The sequence below is a fragment of the Ambystoma mexicanum genome, chromosome 6p (assembly GCF_040938575.1).
Source record: "Ambystoma mexicanum isolate Mex_15411 chromosome 6p, UKY_AmexF1_1, whole genome shotgun sequence".
In the NCBI taxonomy this organism is placed as follows: Eukaryota; Metazoa; Chordata; class Amphibia; order Caudata; family Ambystomatidae; genus Ambystoma; species Ambystoma mexicanum.
The window spans coordinates 60,746,964-60,767,824 of NC_090935.1; the positions used below are offsets into that span (position 1 = coordinate 60,746,964).

The window sequence follows — 20,861 nt, forward strand, 5'->3', positions numbered from 1 at the left end:
TGGCCTTCGCCGATGACCTGATAGTGGCAATGTCTGATTTGGACTCCTCACTCCTGAGACTGATCTCACTCTGAGGAATTCGGTAGAATAGCAGGACTGAAGATTAATAACCAAAAATCCGAAATACTGGTATTACAGGGAGATGCACCCTCCCTCAGACCAACCACTCATGGGGCAACTTACACAGGCAAAGGGAAGCCTCTGGGACTTGGGGGTCACGATTACAGATATCATAGGCAATATGTATCAAGCTAACTATCCCCCTCTGCTGGGAGACTGGGCTGGGAGACAGAGACCCCTCAGTATCTCTTGGATGGGCTGAATTAACGTGGTAAAAATTGTGGTTTTGCCCAGAGTGCTCTATTACTTTCAGGCTCTCCCCCTGGTGGTTCCCCAAAAATTCTTTTAAACCCTGAGCAGAATGGTAGCAACATTATCTGGCAAGGGAAAAGGCCATGGTGTCACAGAAAACTATGACAGCGCCGACGGGGTGGGGGTAGTGGGGCACCGAACTTCCTAATGTACTATCGAGCAGCTCAATTGAGAATAACCCACAAGTGGTTTAACGGGAACCCCGACAAGATTTGGCAGAGGATGGACAGGGCAGTGGTGAGCATGCTCCTAGCGGAAGTCCTGTGGAGTACCAGGGAGATCAGACCCCCCCAACATGTATAAGAGTCAGATAACAGCCCTTGTTGCCAATATTTGAGACACCATGGTCAAAAAAGCGGGCATCAAATCATACCCATCCCCCTTTACACCTCTCCTAATAAACCCCAATTCACTCTGAGGCAGGAAAAGGGAGCGTTCGCCAGCTGGGAAGAGGCTGGGAAGAGGCAGGCTGTCTTAAACTGAGGGATATGATGGGGGAGCAGGAGGTAAAGTCCTTCCACCAATGTAAACAGACCATGGGGCTCAAGGAGGAGGATACATTTCAATACGCTCAGTTGAGGCACAATCTCCTTTCCCCGGGTATGAAACCCTCCATAAATAGGGACTTCACTCCCTTGGAAAAGTACCTGCTGACAAACTCAGGGGACCACCAGATGATAGGCAAACTGCATAACTATTCTCCACGCAAGCGGGCCAGACCCAGTGGACCTACGTGAGACAATGGGCAGACGCGCTACCCCTCCCAATCACAGAGGAACAGTGGTGGGAAGTGTGGCAAAGGATTCCCAAGTTAATCAGGGGGATACGGATCAGGGAAATGTGGACTAGAATACTAATACAGTGGCATCTAACTCCCAGAAAGCTACATAAAATGTACCCTGAGACGTCCCGGCTTTGTTTGTGGGGATGCACTGAGATAGGATTCTGGCTGCACATATGGTGGACATGCCCTGCACTGAAACCCTTTTGGGAACCCGTAAATAAGGCAATGAAAGTGATATTTGGCCATCAAATATAGAGGGGGAGTTGCAAAGCCTTGTTGGTCTAGGTGATGTTTTGGACATACTCCCGACTAAACCCCAGAGGAAAGCATACATGGTCCTGAGTGTGGCAGCCCTCTCCCTAATAGCTCAGAAGTGGAAACAAGTCAAGATCCCCACCAAGTACGAATGGATAGCTAAAATCTGGTACTACAACTTGCTCGAATGGGTAACCTACTCCATACAGGGAGATGGCGCCAAATTCCAGAATGACTGCGGCACGGTTTTGGATTTCCGCCACAAAGACTTCCGTGAACAATGGTGCCCTCAAAACATCAGGCTTTTGGACATCCTATAGACCAGAACTTCAACCCTTTTTATGTGACCTAAGGAGAAATGTGCTTAGGTGCGATCCAGGGAAGGGGAGAGAAGGGGGGTGGGCTGGTTTGGGGGGAAGGGGACGAGTTGTGAAGGGGATTGTTAATGTTCAAATTATTAAAATGCAATACAAAAAATTCCATAGACCAAGAACCGCAAGTAATGCCAAATAGGGACAAGCCATCCAAAAACCAAAACAAACAACACCAACAATTCATAGTCCAAGAACACCGGAAAAAAGTGCTAAAGCAGGAAAAAACCCACATCCAATGCATGGGTCCAGGAAATCCACAGAAAGCAAAAAAAATGTGATTAAAAAAAAGTTCCAAAAAATCCATAAATCCAGGCAAAATCCTAAAAACAAAAGGAACTCCAGAGAGACACTCCATCCACTGCAACACAAGAAATCCACAATGGCTGCGATGGATCCGGTGTATCCCAATGGAAAAAATGAACTATAGTGCGACACCTACTGGACAAAAAATATATTGCACTAAAAGAAACTAATATTATATTTATGCATATTTTTAAAAAAGTTAAATAATTAGGTTATTTATTTATTTATTTATTTGTATCACGCCGGTCGCCCTCAGGCAACATGGCGTCACATGAAGACACATCAGACAACAAGTAGACTAACATGGAGACGAGACAATATAAAGACGGTAGTGTAGTTCTGGGAGTTATTTGAAGAGGAGGGTTTTCAGCTTTTTCCTGAAGCACAAAAGGTTGGTTTCTAGTCTTAGATCTACAGGCAGACTATTCCATTTGACAGCTGCGGATATGGGAAAGGCCCTGCCCGTTCCATTGGATCTTTTGTGGGCAGCTCCTGTGATTTGGCCTCTGTGTTCAGATCTTAATGAGCGGACTGGAACATATCTGGAAATGTTTGATTTGAGGTATGCTGGGGCTTTCCCATAAAGGCATTTATGGACCAGCGTCATGGCCTTGAACAATACGCTGTCTTCCACTTTGAGCCAATGAAGTTCCCTTCTGTCATTACTAATGTGTTCGGTCTTGGGTTTCTGCTTGATAATCCTGATGGCATTGTTTTGTATGTTTTGGAGTTTTGTGGTGCACTGTTTAGTTGCATTGTTATTTCTATTTAATTGTTAAAAATGTAATTAACATAAAAAAATTCAATATAAAATCAATTCGTTGTATGTGTTATTCAATAAAAAAATCTATCAAAGGGGTTTCGATATAAAAGCATTCAATATAAAGACTGCATACAATCAGGAAAGCATTCCAGAGAGTGGTAGCAATACATTTGAAGCTGGCTCCTCCTGCTCTTTGTCTGGTGAATCTAGGAGTTGCAAGGGCAGTGGACGTGGATAATCACAGATTGCGTGGATTGGGTTTTTTGGAGATGAGCGCAGTGAGGTAGATGGGTGCGTTGTTGTGGATGCAGCGGTGGGTGATTGAGAGGATTTTAAACTGAATTTATGCCTTGGTGGGCATTCAATGAGCTTCGCGTCTCACTAACGAGATATGGTCATATCTTTTGAAGCCCTAAACATCCCGAAAGGCTTTTTTTTGGATCAATTGTAATATAGTTCGATTTTTCTTAGAGGTACCTGTGAGGATAGTGTTGCAATAATCCAGTTTGCTACCAACAATAGCCCTCACCAGTGTAAGGCAGCTGTCCGGGGACAAGAATTTTCTGGAGTGGTTGATACGTTTAGCGGAGTAGGCTGTGGAGGAACCAACAGTGTTTACATGTTTGTACATGGTGAGTTCAGAGTCCAGGTGTACTCCCAGGGTTTTCACATCAATGTAGAACGAGGCGAAAGCAGGATCTATGTGTTTGAGTCAGCGTGGGGAGCCTATGATGAGGAGCTGGGTCTTGTCATCATTCAGGCATAAGTGGTGGCTGGCCATCGAGGTCTGAATGATGCTATAGATCTGGTTGATGCTGGAGGAGTGTAGGCTGTGATTGCCGGTGGGTTTAAGGAGTATTTGCATGTCACCTGCGAAGTTAGTGTAGAGAATCTCAAGGCTGTCCAGGTGATCAAAGAGCAGCTTAGTATAAATATTATACAGTGGGAGAGAGGCATGATGCTTGAGGAGCCCCATTAGGGTCGGGGATAGGGTCAGCCACTTGCGGCAAAGATCTTGGAAGATCATTTACTCAATAAAGAGTTGATCCAGTTGGTTGCTTCATTAGAGAGGTTGAAGGTGGAGGGGAGATGGTGGCACAGGATATCGTGGTCAACAAGATCGAAGGCTGCGGAAAGGTTGAGTAGGAGGAGGATGGAGAGGTCACCTGCGTCTCAGATGACAACCAGCCGAATCTTAACTTCAAGGAGAGCAAACTCTGTGCTGTGTCTATAACCAGATTGCGTGTTCCAAGTGTAAGGAAGGCATGATATCAAAAGTAAGACAGACACAAGTGACCACAGTTCAAGGGTGTTTATTTAATTTCAAAAAGGGTTGAAAAACGCCTATGTAATCCTAAATCTAAAGACGGGAGCAAGCTACGACCACCAAATAATAACTCAGTCCTAGTGGTGTCTTGTCAAAATAAAAGGACCTATACAAAAAAAATTATTGCCAATCCTTGCTTCTATTTGCATATGTTAAACAATGTTTTGTAAAAGAAAGAAGTGTTCAAGAAATGATATGTCAGGATATTCAAGTCGTTGGCCTCCCTTCCCTTGTTTTCAGCACGGGACAAGGTGGCACACTCGAGCTTAGCACAGTCACTGGCTTCCCTAGCACGAGGGTGCGGTTCAAACATTAGCATCAGGTCCTTTTGTGCCCGAGTCATTTTGCCTTCAAAAGTCTCTTCTTGCAGAGGACCTGATGCAACAAAAAATATATTCTTTTCCTCTCAGCATTTCACACGCACTCAATTTCTCAGGTGATTCGCTTTTCACCTCAGATCCTCCTCAGCCGGGCTCAGAGCCCCGCTAACACAATGCTCGTAGGATTTTCATATATCCAATTTATGTATCCAATTTCTCGGGTGATTCCCGGTTCGCCCCGGACCCTCCTCAGCCGTACTCAGATCCGTTTCAACACAATGTTCAATCAGTCTCCCTCCGCCGGGCTCGGTCCAATTTTTATTTACTTTAACACAAACTTGCTTCAACCCAAAGCTCTCAGCTGATCTCCCTCAGTCGGGCTCAGACCAACTTTATCTACTTTGTCATCAGCTTCCTTTACTCTATTAACATCAAAGACTTTTGATTGTGCACAGGATTTTGCTTGACTCGTTCAAGGACCACTTCGATTCACAATCCTTTCTCACTCTTTCGCTCTTGCCACCTCTCAGTTGGATACCTTACAGAGACCTTCCAATGAGTACGCTTGTGGTGCTGGACCACTCGTATCTTGGTTTCAAAGTTCAGTCACTCATCTGTTGTCCAATTTTACTCGCGTTGGTTATCACATGCGCTTCATATACTCTTCACTTCAGAGTTCCCCATACAAGGTTACTGCTTGCAACCTTGGCTTCATCACTGACCGTTCTGGTATCAGCCTCCCCAACTCACCAGCTGTGTTGATTTATCTGGTGTTACTTTGTTGTAGGCACCAAGGACAGTACCACTGCAGCAGGCGATTCGCAGTCAGTAATTGCTTGACCCTGCCTGGCTATCGTATTGGGACATGTCAGGTATACGACTTAGGTGTTAGTCTATTTTCTCTCATAGCAAGCTGTCCTTGAGAAAGTGTTCGTGTTGTGAAGGCGGGTAGGTTTGAGTTCCTAAGTATCCTACCTGGTAGGATGGGATAAAGGTGTTGCAGGGTAGGGGATACCACGTCTCGCCATTCGGTGTCCCACTCCCACTCCCCAAAGACCCCTCACCCAGGTGATCCTCCCACTCTGGTCCACCCCCAGGAAATAGTTCCAAAAGCGATGGCTGTGTCCTGGCTCCCTGCATGACAGATCCTCAGGTACTAGCGAGTGAGACACCTTCAGGTTTCTCACACAAGAAGGTTGTGGGATTCTAGGTAAGATTAGAGTTGTGTGTAAGCTGTGCGGTCCCGAATGTTAATTAGGTAGGGTATTGTTGTGATGTCCCAGTAATCGGTTGGGAGGGTGTGATCGAGTGATGGTTTTTTAAGGAGGGGAGTGACTTGTTCTTCTTTAATGGATTTTGACACTGTAGTGGAATCGAAAGAGCCATTGATACATTTTGCAAATGTCTCCTTTGCAATTGGACGTTTTTTAATCGATTGATGGTAGTGATCACTTCCGCTGGAGATACAGGGGTGAGGTACAAGGTGTCAGGGCTGGACATGTTGCTAGTGCTGTGTATTATGGTGGTGAAGCTATTGACTTTAAGTATGGGCCCACAACACAATACTTTAGGTGGATTCTCCATCCCTTTTACAGGAAAAGGGCTCAGAGACGGAGAATCGTCCAAAGACTACACTTCTCAGCAGGCCCACGGGCCAGCCGGCATGGAAAATCTACGCCGTCCTTCTGCACATGCGTGAGCGATGCCCGCGAGGCTCCGCTTGCTATTCCAGCTCCCGGAGGGGGTCAGACATGTTCCATGGAGCTCCGGCCAGACATGCCTATGCGGGGCAAGAACCCGCCGGATCCTCACATGCCCTGCGTCGTGAAACAGATAAGTGGACGAGCTAGAACCACTTGTAGTAGCGCAAACTAACAGCACTAACAGTAGTGCTCGTGTGCATGTTTAATACATGGCTGAAACCGTAGTGTGTGTTCCGAACTTAAGTATGCGGCTGAAACCGCAGTGCGTGTTCCGAACTGGGGGAAAAAACTAATCCGCATGAACACTAGTATGCTCATTCAGGCAGAGCGAACATAGCGCTGAGGAGGCTGCATGTAGTAGGCTCTGCGTGATAGAAACCCTGGGCACGGTGCTCACCGAGAGTATGATCGAGTGACCGCACATTGGCAAAACAAACTCTGTGAACCATCTGCCACTTCCGCTGTGCATGCTCACAATTTGTCTTGGTATTTTCCTGCGGATCGCTCTGGACACACAATGCATTGCCGGGTCCGCATGATCTCGCCTGAGAGGTCGTGGGGAAGAACCCTGCAGCTAAGTGTATTTCTTTTGTTTTCACATTCATGTGTTGATACAGTGAAATCTGCATGTATCTAATAGTTTGAAGCTTATGTTAGCACCCAAAAGTTTGTGATTTTGGTTACCTATGTCAACATGCCTGCATGGGGTTAATGCAGGGCATGTAAGAAATCTCTGGTTGGGCTCCAGGTAAAAGCTCAGTGCAGAGTGCGCTCTTCGGGGCGTATTTGGTTTGAAGCTCCAGTAAAAGGCTTCCATATGTTGCTGGGCAAACTGTGTGCATGTGGTGTGTGTAAGAGTAACAGGGCGGAGTAGAACCATCACGCAAAGGAGAGAATCCTCAGCAGCAGGAGCTGAGGACCATGTTACCCTAAACTCCTGTTTCCCATCAAATACCTCTTCCTAAACCTCTTTCCGGTTATCCTGAAACCCCCTACCCATCCAACCAATGGACCCTAACCCTCATTTCCCCGGCAGGTTGCAGTGGCCTGTGGTTCATACAAATAACAGGTGCCAAGACCTAACAGCTGGCAGGAGTTTGTGTTGCCTCTCCGCCAGTCAAGATTGGGCTACAGCCGCGACAGAAGGGAGACATGGTCAGCTCAGGGTGAGTGATTAAGCTTGTAGCGGGCGCAGTTTAGGATGGAAAAAGAGTTTTGCCTTGTAGGATATTTTCTCCCTCCTGGACAGAAGGGACACACTCTCTAACCAATCATCAATACTAGGGGAAGCATCACTTTCCCAAAACCTCAGATTTTCTGTTATTTCTCAGGTTTTTGCTTCTGGTGGCTCTGAAACTGCCCAAGATACAACACGTGACTTCTCTGATGATGCATTTTGTAATGTGTGTGCTCTGCTGCAAAACATCCTGAAAGGGCCTCCAGCTCATAATTGGCACGTTGGTAAGGATGCCAGCGTTTCCTGTCCATGAATATCAGATGGATTGTGTACTCAGAACTGCAGCCTGGTGTGGGCCTCTGGTGAAGGCCATTGCCAGACTAGTGCAAGGAGTGCTCAGGGGATGCTCCAGGAGTGGTGTGATAATTTGGGGGCCTTCCTGTGAAAACATTTAACATTGAGACAGAGGACCTCAAATATGATTCATGCACTAATGTGACTGGTTTCAGGGTCTGAGTCTACGAGTGAGTTGACTTGGCCAAGCGGGTAGTTAACAGTTGTCCCCACTGCTATTAGTTTCCCTGGAAGGGTCAGGGAGGGTGTCAAAGGGAGTAAGTGTTAGTAATGGCAGAGGTGGAATGGGCGTATAATGGATCTGGTCAGGAGGACATGGAGTCATCCATGACGCTGCGGTAACTGTGACAAAACGGGAATACGTCCGACAGCCTTAGGCGTCGAAAACAACAGTTGTATGGCACAGATCCACTTGGCTTATTTAAGAAAGTGTGGGCATCATTCAGAGTACATTTGGTCCAGACTGTGACAAAGTTGCATGGTCAGGAAGAATCAATGAGATAATACACTTTTAAAGGGTTGGGTTTCAAGAGGTTGGATGATAACCACGTGTCCAGGTTTCCAAGCAGGACATTAGGTGATTGATGTGAGCAATGGAATTGAAGGACAAATACAGTTGCACTTGTGTCACCTAGTGTGCAAATATCATTGAAAAGGTCAAGGGGCACACTGTACCAGTTAGGGATCAAAGGAGGGGTGTATTAATGAGCCATGGGTGCCCGAGAAGTGAGGTGGCCGTGGATTATACATGTCGTGGGTACGGTGGCAAAATACACAAGGATCAACCATGGACCCTGTGACCAGCACCAGGATTCATACATGAACGCAGATGTCACAGGGAGGATACGAGATGGCCGCCATTGACCAGCACTAGCTAGCAGCAATCCTACGTAGCTGGAGCTTGCAACTCTAGTCAGGATGCAAGACTTCTTATAGAAACAGATTATCACAGATATCACTATACCTATGAATCACTTCCAGGTTACCAGAAATGGGCAAGCTCCGCCCCTGATACTGCAGACAAAAACAAGAGAGAGAAACACAAACTTCAACCATAGACCATAGACTAGAAGAACAAGATACCGGAAAAACTGTACAATGATCAAGGACAAGGGCAGATATCTGAGTCACGAACAAGTAGAAAAATAAACGTTTTCTAACCACCTACAGACGGAGGAGAGTGAGAGCAAGCTGACCAGAATTATTAACGGAAGAGGCCAAAACAGTGCAGAGGGAACAGCAGTGCCCAGAAACGCTACCTCTATCAGTGCAGTGAGAAAGGCTACAAGGGGAGGGTAGTCATATTTTGTAGTGGAAGAGTTACTTCTCACATGACTGCAGACAGAAGATTGGCCACCATTTGGATCTCAGTGCGAGAGTCACTGTGCATAGATTCTGTTAGGGTTCAGATGGACTTTTAAAGGCAGGGTTTTCAGATGTCCTGCCCTAATCTATGCCTAGTGATGTTGGCGAGAAGAGTGGTGAGGAATAATCTTCTCAATATTTCTCTTATGATGCATGGTTTCGGACTTCATGACGGCGAGAGGGTGACCCGGAGCCATAGAGTTGCCTTACCGTGTACAGGCCGGCTCTCTCCTCCTTTAGTTCATCATGGTACTGCACAATAGCCTTGAGATGTGGCAGCTGGTCTTCTATCTGAAAAAAACCAACAGGAAACATGAACCAGTCATGAGCGGAACAGAGATAGGAAACACAATCCATGGATGCATATAAATGACCACCATATGCACAACTCTAACTGATGCTCGAGGGCGTGTGAGGCTTAATGCCACCCACCGTGCTCTAAAGATACGCCCTCATACATTTAAAATGATGCTCCACTGCTCTAAGGGTGGGAGTAGAGAAACTACAAATTGTATATTGGAAGTCAGGCCATTCTGAGTGTGGTTCTCCCTGGTATATCCGGGCTTTTCCATCCAGGCTACCCCAAGTCGAACCAAGCTGAAAGTTTGGGTAAGAGATCAAATCCTCCCTCTAATAAATCAACTGGGGAGGGTGGATAGCCGATATGGTAGTTCCACCTTAAAATGCCCCCTTAAATATTACGAAATGAAATTAGTTCCCAAAATCACATACAGGATGGAAGTATACCCATTGGCCTTATTAGACATCCTGCCCAGCATGGAAGCCTCAGATTGGTATAGGGTGCTGGCGGTGCCTAATGCTTCAGTTTGCTATGGTGTCTCATGTGCCCTGGAGGATGTTGCTCTTGTCTTCCAGTTGGCAAGTCGTGTTTCAGTTTGCTCTGGTGTCTCATTTGCCCTGGAGGATGTTTTTCTTGTCCTCTTGTCAGCAAGTCTTGCTTCAGTTTGTTCTGGTGTCTCATGTGCCCTGGAGGATGTTGCTCTTGTCCTCTTGTCAGCAAGTCTTGCTTCAGTTTGCTATGGTGTCTCATGTGCCATGTAGGATGTTGCTCTTGTCCTCTTGTCAGCAAGTCTTGCTTCAGTTTGCTGTGGTATCTCATGTGCCCTGGAGGATGTTGCTCTTGTCCTCTTGTCAGCAAGTCTTGCTTCAGTTTGCTATGGTGTCTCATGTGCCCTGGAGGATGTTGCTCTTGTCCTCTTGTCAGCAAGTCTTGCTTCAGTTTTCTCTCGTGTCTCATGTGCTCTGGAGGATATTGCTCTTGTCCTCTGGTCGGCAAGTTGTTTGTTATTGTTTTTCAGAAGCTCTTGATATTGTTTTTCGCTTTGCAACAGATGGAGCTTTTCCAAGTTATGTTTGTTTTTGTGTGGCATGTTTCAGTCACTCGATGGCTTCAGCACAATTGAGAAAATGTCCAAGAAAGATTGATTGATTGCACTCTCTTCTTGTGAATGAACTTAAGTAAACTGTAACCATGCCATTTCCCATATTTGGAGTGGCGTGATAAAATAAATGTAAATTTATTTGTTTTTTAATTCCCTTTAAAAATGCTTCATTAAACACTTTCGAACTGTATACAGTAGTAATACATTTCAAAGGAATAACCACCACATGGAACATTTGCTTCGTCACTTTTTCAAATTTTGCCTCTTTGTAGTACCTACTGTAGTGAATCGAGGTGAGTATCAGTAAGTACTGTCTATGGAGTGAATATTTTGCATCCAAACACAGCCTCATTATGATACTGGCGGTAGCCGTGCCGGTAAAAACGACACGGCTGCCGCCGGTATCATTTTTATTCCGGCGCCCGCTAATGGGCAATTACCGGGTCATTATGGCCTTGCAGGACCCGGTAATTGCCCATTCGCGGGCGTCAGAAAATATTCTTCCCCATTCCCATTTGAGCCCCATAGGGCTCAATGGGAATGGGGAAGCCGGATGCACCAGCACCATTCGTGAATGATCCTGGTGCAGCCGACAGGCTCTGCTCGCGGGTGAAGGTATGCCCGCCAGGTCACCTGGGGGGCGAAAAAAGGCCCCCGTGAGCAGAACTCGTAATTTGCCGGTCGGTAGTAACGGCACTGGTAGTTTACCAGCACCGTTACTACAGGAGCGTCAAACTTCTAATGTGGCCCATAGTCTACAATCTTGCCCCAGACGAATGAGGAATCCATGGAAACTTTGGTAGCAGTGGGTTCAACGGTGTGGATTTGTATGGCCGGGCAAACATGCACACTTACATACATTCAGCTTTATATATAAAGAAAATTCATAGGATTTAAAGACAACTCTGAGAATAAACATCTAAGCAACAGTCACTGTACCTGCTCAGCTACCTTTGCAGCTTTGGTTCAACTTTCAAAAACTTCAACTTGTTTTTTCCTGATACTGATCAAAGTGCCTGCATTATCATGTGTATGACTAAACATCAAATAGTGTATAGCTCACTCCTCACTGCCTGTGCATGTGTCTTACTTCTCATAGACCCTCTGAGCAAAGCCTACACCATAGCCAATACTAGTGCCTTTACCAATGCAATGGTATGTTTTATATAGCACTTCTTAAGGAAGTCACTGTTTTATGCTCTCTCAAGTTTGACCCTTAAAAAGACTGAGGCACAGAGCAAGAAGATGATGCCCAGGATCACACAACTTTGGTCAACCCACCTCCCCTGTTTCCAAAGTATAAACGTGTGCCTACAACAGTCTAAAAGAAATGTATACTGGCATATCAAGCAAACTATCCAAGCCTCCGAACTACATATGAATGGATGTTTTTGGATAGAAATGACTGGTTTTACTCTGGTGGTTTAACCTGGGCACAGGATGCAGCATATGTTTTGGAGACCCACCCCCCAGGGAACCTCCCCACCCACCAGACGTTGTAGGCTTTATTTGACTTTTCTGAATCTGGCAATTTATAAGAGGTTGCAGAAACAAAGCAAGTCTTGTGCACTTTTAAAAGTCAAATTTGATCAACAGAAAATACATCTCTAGTAATGTGGCTGCTGCGAGGTCTTGGAATAGGGGGATTGAAGCGTCTCTGAACTGTATACGTGCAGAGTTCTTGGCTTCCTGCATGATCGCCCACTTGACCCTGTAGAAGTGAACTCTTGCCAGGACGTCTGGTGGAGAGGTTGACGCGGTTGGTGCTTGTCTAGCCCTGGTTCGGTGCACTCTGTCCAGTCCCAGCAGGGCACTATCTGTGAGCGTTAGCTGAAGAGGTCCCAGGTGAAATTGCCCAGCTCTGCGTCCGTAATGGAGGTTGGGTTCCCGCGTAGTTGGATGTTATTAGGGCAGGAGCGGTTTTCGGAGTCCTCATGCTTAGTTTCCAGAGCTTCACATCTGGCCTCCAGTGCAGTGATTCTGACCACCCCCCCCCAATTTCGTATTATTGTTCACATATTGTTGACTCCATTTCTCACGTTCTGCTTTCCACCTCGTCCATGCGCTTGTCTAGGCCAGATTCTTTTCATAAGCTCTTCCGTGCCTCTCTGATATTCCTTAGTCACGGCTGCTAGGAGGTATTGCAGAACCGTTTTGGTGACCACTCGAGTTCACAGCAGGTGGTGGAGGGGCGTCTCAAGGTCTCTTTCTTGTGAAATTGCATTGGTGTTCGCTCCCCTTTTCTCCCTTTATCTCCGGTAGGCGCTGAGAGCAGTGTAGAGATGTCAACTTGTTTTGCTGCTGTGGGGGCTTTTGCCATTTCTCTGGAGGAGGTGTTTCGTTACGTGTGTTTTGAGCCGTTGGTCGTGTGGTGCCGCATATCCGCATATTCCTGTGAGACCTGTGGAGGCACTGGCTAGATTTTGGTGTGTTATAAGTCTCTTTTCATTGAAGGCAGACTATGTGGTGGGCAGTGGCTAGAGTCCAAGACACCCCGATCTTCAGAAGTGCCTCCAATCATGGCCCTACTCCCCTTTATGGAGAGTTGGCAGGCCCCCTGAGGCAGTGGTGTTGGGCAGCTTTATCTTTTATTTTATTTATTTGCATTTTTAAAGCGCTCACACAGCCCAACACCGGAATTTGTTTTTTTGTCTTAGTTGCGTATTTATAACGCGCTTAAATACCCAGCGGTGTCTAAGCGCGGACCCGGGGATCGAACCTGTTGCTGCTTTGTGTCGTCTTGCTTCCAAGACGCGCACGCTGCCGCTGAGCTATCCTCCCAAGTCTCCCTGACTCTTGCCATCAACATGGTAAACGCTAGAAAATTCAGGCAGACTTGTGGATGAGTATCCCTGAATTTGGTGTATGTTATTGCCCTAACCTACACATATAAATCATCTAGCACCCCCTCATCCCCAACCGCCCCAGACCTTTCCTGACCATCACCCGTCGAGGCCTGCTACAGCCCAGGGGAATAACCGACAGAAAGGGAAACCGCTGTCCCTTGGAAGTGGTATCCTTCTACCAGACACTAATAATCATGCGCACAGGGGAGGGGCATTTGGGAGCTCCCGGTCGCGCTCCCCAAGAGCCTCCAGCAGGCCGTGCAGCGCCATCGCACTCTGTTTCCAATCCGCGGTACAGTCCTCATGGGCTTGGGTGAGCCAGGCCACCATATACTGCAGGACGGACGCCCAGTAATATGCCCTAAAGTCAGGCGCCCCAATACCCCCTTTACCTGCCGGCAGTTGTAGCCTATTGAGGGTGGCGTGTAGTGAGCGAAAACGAGCATTACACAATACCATCGGCAATACCTGAAATACATACAACAGCCTCGTCAACATGATCATCTTTGCCAAAGCCATGCAGCCCAGTTAAGCGATAGGGATCCGGCTCCAAAAACTCAGAAGTCCCTCAAATGCAGTGAGCAGTTTCCCACCATTCTGCGTGTACATCCATCCCCAGTCCGTACTTATCTGTATACTCGGCACTTCCATCTTAAATTGAGATAAGCCCCTGCTCATTTTGGTCGGTAAAGCACACACCACTGACTTGGACTTATTGACCACCAGGATCGAAAGCTGACCAAACTCCTCCCCCGTTGCCAAAGCCAGCCCCAAATTGACCTGAGGTTCCTGGACATATAACAGGACGTTATCAGCATACATAGATATGCAGTGGCCGTCTCCCCCAAACTGCAGACGTACACATTCTCCCCAGGGGGTCAATAACCAATGCAAATACTAACAGAACAATGGGCAGCCCTGCTGCGTGTCCTTGCCCACTCTCCACGCGGAGGAGATAACCCCATTCACACACACCCTAGAGGAAGAGCCGGCACATAAAATTCTAACCCACCCAATAAAGCCGGCACCCAAACCCAATCTCTCTAGGACCAGACATTGGAAATCCCAGGAAACCAAATCTAAGGCTTTATATGAATGCAAACTAACCACCGCCAGCATCTCCTCAGCCTGTCTGTGGCTATCGAAAATCAGGAGCAACCGCCGCAAATTGTGCATTGTGGATCTCCCTGGGATAAATCCCGTCTGGTCAGGATGGACCAATGCGTGCATAACCGGCGTGAACCTGGCCGCCAGGATGTTACACATCATGTTTATGTTATGTTATGCAGACTTGTAACGTGCACTTTCGCCCATAGCATCTTGGCACGAGGAAAAGAAGAAATACTGGCCCTGACGGTGACAGGAAAGTTTTCAACGCTCTTCTAAGTTTAAAATGATTCCCCAGACCTGCGAGGTAAGGTGGGAGCACATTCCACAGTCTGCTAGCTGCATATGAAAAGTCACAACCACCCACATGGGCCTAACGGATTTTAGGGATGACTACTAGATTGGCATTATTTGAGCAAAGAACCCTACCCTGAATATAGAGAGAAAACTTGTCCTGCAAATATTCTGGTCCCTGCCTAAGGAAAGCACAATGAACCAGGCACAAGGCTTTAAAGGGATGGTTCGCCCAACATTTTTTATTTCAAAAATAGATAGGCAATATTAAAAAAAACGATTGGCATTTTTATTACAAGCAGAAAAGCTGCAGCTGCATCTCGGTAAGTGCTATTTATTTATTTTTTAAAATAAGCACTAGCTGCGTTTTTTTTTTCTAGGCTGGAGGAGCCTGGAAAACTTAGAAATAAAACCACAGCTTTAAAAACGTTGTATTTATGTTTGCGGTAGCTTTTGAAGCGATGACAAACATAAATACAACGTTATTGTGTTTGAAAACGCTGCGGTTTTTCTTTCTAAGTTTCTCAGGCTCCTCCGGCTCAGGACATGCACATCCCCCTCAAGACCAGCTTCAGTGCTTCCCACTCCGTAGACCCCCCAATGTTCCTCGAGAAACTGACAGATGCTATCTCGCAGGGATGCCCTGAACATTCCATCCTCCAGAATTCGGGTGTCCAACCTCCAGGTGGGAAGAAGCGGGCGAGCGTCCTTCCAACCCAAAGTCACCAGAATGGGGGAATGGTCTGATAGAGACTTATCCAAATATCCAAATATTCCACCCGGACCACCCAAGCGATCTTCTCCTCCCCCACAAAACGCATAATCTATCAGCAAGTAGGACCCATGGACCGACAGGAAATAAGATTAACTATGCTCCCATCCATGGAGGACCCTCCAGGCATCTTTAAAATGAAGGTTCCCCTACTATCCGTGCTAAGTTCTTAGTCACCACCACCTGCCGCACCACTGAGCTAGCCACATCCAGAGCGCCATTCAACACACAAAGTCCCCCAGACACAAGGCCAAGGCAACCCGATACCTCACCAAGACATCCTGCATGTCAGAGAAGAACACAGCCTGCGCCACATTTGCTGCATCGGTTCCCAACAGAAACATCGAGGTGCCCAGTATCTCCCTCACAATCCCAACATACCGTCCCTCGCTGTTCACCAGGGTCTGTGACACTTTTGCGGATGCAGCATTCCTAACCCACACCAGCACACCCCTAGCATACGTGGAAAAGGTAGTACCAACCACTACTCATTCTACCTCTTCTGCACTCCCCGCAGCCCCTCAGCGTCCAAGTGCGTTTCCTGCAATATCGCCACATCTACGTTGTGCCGAACAAGATATGACTGGATTTACCCCCTCATAATGACATTATTCATCCCCGCACATTCCAGCTCACCATCCTCAACTTGGCCATGGGAACCAGCCTCCGTCAATTTGCACCCCACATTTCAGACATTCCAAGCCAACTCCCATTCCCCCAAGAAGACAAGTGCCAACCATTAGACAAGGCCCTAACAACCCTCTCCCACACCACCAACCCCCACCACACGCCCGCAACCCCCAACCCCCATCTCTAGGCGCAGACTCCCCAGGCCCCCAGCAAACTCATCCCAATTGGCCTCAACTGATGGTCCCCCCCACTCCCATAACCGACCTGTTTGCCAGCAGCCAGGATGAGGGTAGAGCAATATAGGAAGGACCCTCCATCCAGCTTAGACAGGCCACTCTAGAAAACAAACGGGAAAAAGGGGGCAAAACCACGCCCCCTCCAGCCCACACCAGCCCTACCACAGCCCACTCATAATATATACTTAAGGCCCGGCACCTACACAACACCCCAACTCCAACCGCGGGCAGCACCATGCAACACATTTTGTATGTATCCCAGCCTCAACACTGTCAACGTGGAGAGCATTTCCCCATACCGCCACAGGCGTCAACCACTGTCCCCCGGCTGCTCCAGGCACACATCATCCCGCTCTCCACCCCACCCTCTGGGCCCGCTCCAGTACTGCGGTGGACCAGTGTGTCCCTCATTTCCAAAGTTCCATTCGTGCCAATGTAGACTCTCCTCAAAGTAAGATCCCGTCGGGTTCCTTGCAGAGCTAACCGTGGGCGCTCTCCTGGATCTAGGAGCGCCAGTCCTACCCCGTCCAAACAAAAACCAGAGGATAAGATTAATTCATGACCGTCCAGCCTTCACCTTCTTTGTTTTGTTCCAGAGTGCAGAGGCACTCACAGTGGATGGAATTGTTTTTGGAGTTTTGGAACAGGTCTTCAGCCTCATACTGACCAAGCAATGGGTGTCTTCCTGGCCAGCCTTTGTGGGACCTATCTAACTCTACTATTGAGTATGTGGTAGAAGGTAGCACCTACAAATAGTGTTCAGCTGGCGGCCCCAGGGCACCTGGGTTTGGGATTGTAAGTGAAACATCATCTTGGTTGCTGGGCTGACTGCCGGAAGCCCGCTTGACTCCGGAAGTGTGTTTCATTGTCAGGATGGTGCCATCCCAACCACAAAGGAGAACCGTTTACTGGTCTAGCACAATGTTCTGCATGCTTTCCCAACATAATATGAGTACATATAACTTTCTTGTATTGCCCTTGTCTTTGCATACATGCTGAAAAACTGTTCACAATGTGCTACCAGCGCCTGCATGGCAATAGGACGAATCAAGAGCCAACTCGGCCGATGTGGAAGAGGTCTCTTCCATTGCTCCCACTTTTCTATGAGGTAGAGGTGGGATGCACCATTGCCCTGTTTCTCCCATTTCCCCCGTCTGCTCTATATCTACCCCGATTACCTCGGGACGTGCCGGTGGATGATGTATTAGTGCCCGGTCGCATGGCAGGTGGCAAGGGAGTACGCTTCATTTCCTCTCCCTGGGGTTGCCAACAGAATGGCTTCAGCCTGTCCTCATCCCCCAGCCTATAGCTTTCAGTTATGCAAACCAGCTGAGTCTGCCCAGTGCCCACCCACTGCCCCACAACCTATGCCCCCCTATCTGATGTGACTATTGACCGAGAGTGGAGACACTCTCTCCATGCAGCCTCTCATGTAATGGAATTTGTGTGCTTCTCTTTCTTATTACCAGTGGCCTGGGGTGCACTTGTTGTGTTTGATCAAGTGCCGTAAATTGCGTTTGGAGTTCTAGAGCTTGATGATCAAGTTGGCTCGAGCACAATGATTTGGAGAGCACTGAATGGCCAACGCATGAAATGAGACGAGTGAGAAACCTTGTTTAGTAGGTTCACGGGCTGCCCCTTGACCTTACATTGAAAGAGAAGGGATCGGATGTGCTACTAAGGCCCGAGACACAATGAAGAACTCAACGCTTAGAGACGGAAATTGATTTACCTTCTTAGTGCTAGTTCTACACGGATCCTGATTACGTCACGGCAATGGATGCTCCAACCACAGATTCAGAAGATTTGTGTGCATATGCAGGATTGAGAGATAAGCCCCTCGTGAATTTGGCGAAGGTGAAATAACTGGACTTCACAGAGGAACAGAGCAGTACACCTGAGCGGAGCGGCAGAGGATTAAAGAGAGCCAGGAGGATAGCACAGGGGCAGGAAATTGCAGAGCAACACAGGTTCGAATCCCGGTCATGGCTTAGAACCCCACTTAACATTTTCCAAAGGGTTCAGATCTGCAGCTAACTGACCGAAAGGATACCTTGCTCTAGAGAACCTGTTCAGTACAAGGGAAAGGGTACCTGTTGCAAGAGTTTGCTGCCCTCTTGAACCAAAGAGCATTCCAGTGCTCCGTTCATACTACAATTTAGGCTTAGCAAGCGTGAGGGATGAAAGGCAGCTCTGTTGCTAGAGGGCATCTTTCTCTGTGTGTGAGGGATGAGAGGCAGCTCCGTTGCTAGGGGGCAACTTTATCTGTGCGTGAGGGATGAGAGGCAGCTCTGTGGCTAGAGGGCATCTTTCTCTGTGTGTGAGGGATGAGAGGCAGCTCCGTTGCTAGGGGGCAACTTTCTCTATCTGTGCATGAGGGATGAGAGGCAGCTCTGTGGCTAGAGGGCATCTTTCTCTGTGTGTGAGGGATGAGAGGCAGCTCCGTTGCTAGGGGGCAACTTTATCTGTGCGTGAGGGATGAGAGGCAGCTCTGTGGCTAGAGGGCATCTTTCTCTATCTGTGTGTGAGGGATGAGAGGCAGCTCTATTGCTAGGGGGCAACTTTCTCTGTGTGTGAGGGATGAGAGGCAACTCTGTGGCTAGGGGGCAACTTTCTCTATCTGCGTGAGGGAGGAGAGGTAGCTCTGTTGCTAGAGGGCAACTTTATCTGTGCGTGTTGGGATGAGAGACAGCTCTGTTGCTAGGGGGCAACTTTCTCTGTGTGTGAGGGATGAGAGGCAGCTCTGTGGCTAGAGGGCAACTTTCTCTATCTGCGTGAGGGAGGAGAGGTAGCTCTGTTGCTAGGGGGCAACTTTCTCTATCTGCGTGAGGGATGAGAGGCAGCTCTGTTGCTAGAGGGCACGTTGTGCATGAGGGATGAGAGGCAGCTCTGTTGCTAGAGGGCAACATTATTTGTGCGTGATGGATGAGAGGCAGCTCTGTTGCTAGACAGCACTTTATCTGTGCGTGAGGGATGAGAGACAGCTTTGTTGCTAGAGGGCATCATTCTCTATCTGTGCTTGAGGGATGAGAGGCAGCTCTGTTGCTAGAGGGCACATTTATCTGTGCGTGAGGGATGAGAGGCACCTCTGTTGCTAGAGGGCAACATTCTCTATCTGTGCTTGAGGGATGAGAGGCAGCTCTGTTGCTAGAGGGCAACTTTATCTGTGCGTGAGGGATGAGAGGCAGCTCTGTTGCTAGACAGCACTTTACCTGTGCATGAGGGATGAGAGGCAGCTCTGTGGCTAGAGGGCAACTTTCTCTATCTGATCATGAGGGATGAGAGGCAGCTCTGTTGCTAGAGGGCACTTTGTGCGTGGGGGATGAGAGGCAGCTCTGTTGCTAGAGGGCAACATTATCTGTGCGTGAGGGATGAGAGGCAGCTCTGTTGCTAGATAGCACTTTATCTGTGCGTGAGGGATGAGAGACAGCTTTGTTGCTAGAGGGCAACATTCTCTATCTGTGCTTGAGGGATGAGAGGCAGCCCTGTTGCTAGAGGGCAACTTTATCTGTGTGTGAGGGATGAGAGGGAGCTCTGTTGCTAGAGGACAACATTCTCTATCTGTGCCTGAGGGATGAGAGGCAGCTCTGTTGCTAGAAGGCAACTTTATCTGTGCGTGAGGGATGAGAGGCAGCTCTGTTGCTAGACAGCACTTTATCTGTGCATGAGGGATGAGAGGCAGCTCTGTTGCTAGAGGGCAACTTTCTCTATCTGATCATGAGGGATGAGAGGCAGCTCTGTTGATAGAGGGCAACTTTATCTGTGCGTGAGGGATGAGAGGCAGCTCTATTGCTAGAGGACAACTTTCTCTATCTGTGTGTGAAGGATGAGAGGCAGCTATGTTGCTATAGGGCAACTTTCTCTATCTGTGCGTGAGGGATGAGAGGCAGCTCTGTTGCTAAAGGGCAACTTTATCTGTGTTTGAGGGATGAGAGGCAGCTCTGTTGCTAGAGGGCAACTTTCTCTATCTGTGTGTGAGGGATGAGAGGCAGCTCTGTTGCTAGAGGGCAACTTTATCTGTGCGTGAGGGATGAGAGGCAGCTCTATTGCTAGAGGGCAACTTTCTCTATCTGTGTGTGAGGGATGAGAGGCAGCTATGTTGCTATAGGGCAACATTCTCTATCTGTGCTTCAGGGATGAGAGGCATCCCTGTTGCTAGAGGGCAACTTTATCTGTGTGTGAGGGATGAGAGGGAGCTCTGTTGCTAGAGGACAACATTCTCTATCTGTGCTTGAGGGATGAGAGGCAGCTCTGTTGCTAGAAGGCAACTTTATCTGTGCGTGAGGGATGAGAGGCAGCTCTGTTGCTAGACAGCACTTTATCTGTGCATGAGGGATGAGAGGCAGCTCTGTTGCTAGAGGGCAACTTTCTCTATCTGATCATGAGGGATGAGAGGCAGCTCTGTTGATAGAGGGCAACTTTATCTGTCCGTGAGGGATGAGAGGCAGCTCTATTGCTAGAGGGCAACTTTCTCTA

General features: G+C 47.9%; 1 protein-coding gene across 1 annotated transcript in view; it reads right to left on the minus strand.

Moving 5' to 3' along the window:
- LOC138511207 (long-chain-fatty-acid--CoA ligase ACSBG2-like) overlaps positions 1–20,861 on the minus strand; it is a 655,074-nt gene that overhangs the window by 530,835 nt on the left and 103,378 nt on the right. The window contains exon 5 of the mRNA XM_069626736.1: positions 9,308–9,388. Coding sequence (XP_069482837.1) covers positions 9,308–9,388 — 81 coding nt within the window. The remainder of the gene's footprint in view (positions 1–9,307; positions 9,389–20,861) is intronic.